The sequence below is a fragment of the Hippocampus comes genome, unplaced genomic scaffold, assembly GCF_001891065.2.
Source record: "Hippocampus comes isolate QL1 unplaced genomic scaffold, H_comes_QL1_v1.1 C16892470, whole genome shotgun sequence".
NCBI lineage: Eukaryota > Metazoa > Chordata > Actinopteri > Syngnathiformes > Syngnathidae > Hippocampus > Hippocampus comes.
The window spans coordinates 1-1,125 of NW_017840666.1; the positions used below are offsets into that span (position 1 = coordinate 1).

At 48.1% G+C, this 1,125-nt stretch overlaps 1 protein-coding gene across 1 annotated transcript; it reads right to left on the reverse strand.

Moving 5' to 3' along the window:
* Nucleotides 1-62: 62 nt before the first annotated feature.
* On the reverse strand, nt 63-1,069 carry LOC109509418 (inosine-5'-monophosphate dehydrogenase 1a-like; the record flags this gene model as incomplete). Its single annotated transcript, XM_019859269.1, has 5 exons — nt 63-277; nt 338-425; nt 517-723; nt 821-895; nt 968-1,069. Coding segments are annotated over 5 exons (687 nt in total), but the record flags the coding sequence as incomplete, so codon positions are not given.
* Between the last annotated feature and the right edge of the window lie 56 nt (nt 1,070-1,125).

Genomic DNA, 1,125 nt, shown 5'->3' on the forward strand with positions numbered 1-1,125 from the left:
AAAAAAAAAAAATTATTTAGATTTAAAGTGCAACAGTGTCCCCCCCGGCCCCTTAAAAGCACGGTAAAAAGACTCACCAACACCACCACGTCAACGCCCGCCTGCACCAGAAGGTCCAGCCTGTACTTGTCGTCATCGCGGGTGCCGATGGCGGCACCGCACAGCAGCTGCTTACGCGAGTCTTTGGAGGCCAGGGGGTAGTCGCGGTTCTTCTTCAGATCCGTCCTGGCGATGATGGCCACGAGCTCGTCGTTGTCATTCACAATGGGCAGCTTGCCTGTTTTGCATCAAGAATGTCAACCGATGACAACAAACTGACCCAAATAAGTATTTTTACCTTTTTTACTGCGCTGAAGAATGTCGTTTGCTTCTTTCAGCGTGACGCCAGCCGGAGCGACCACCAGCTCATCCCTCTTTGTCATTGCCTTAAACGGCACAAGCAGAGAACTTATATAGTCTATATTTTGATATTCTAGATGAATCCATGGATAAGATGCATGCGTTCCCAGCTCACACCTCCGCCAAAGGCTTGGTGTGGTCCTTCTCCGAGAGGAAGTCGATATCCCTGGAGGTGACGATGCCCACCAGCTTTCCGCCCATTTTGCCCGTTTCGGTGACGGGGATACCCGAGAAGCCGTGGCGCATTTTAGCCTCAAGCACATCGCCGACAGTCTGGCGCGGGCTCATCACCACTGGGTCCGTGATGAAACCTTGCTCAAATCTCTGAAATTTGAATGGCATGTATAGAAATACAAATTTTAAAGTAAACTAAAAAAAAGATGATCACTGGATTGACGATGACAAGATAACGCTGGCATACCTTGACCTTGCGGACCTCATTTGCTTGGAATTCCGGTGTGCAGTTGTGGTGGATGAAGCCAATGCCTCCCATTAGCTATGAAGTCAATAAGATTCTTTGAAATTGAGTCATCATGATATTAAAGCACCCACATGATCAACAACTTACTGCCATTGCGATAGCCATTGCCGACTCTGTAACGGTGTCCATGGGGGATGAGATGAGGGGGGCCTTCAATGTGATCTTCTTGGTCAGCGCTGATGTTAAATCCTAACAGGTGAAAAAATATTGAAATAGTCAGCTCGTTTCAACGCCCGCGTATTTAT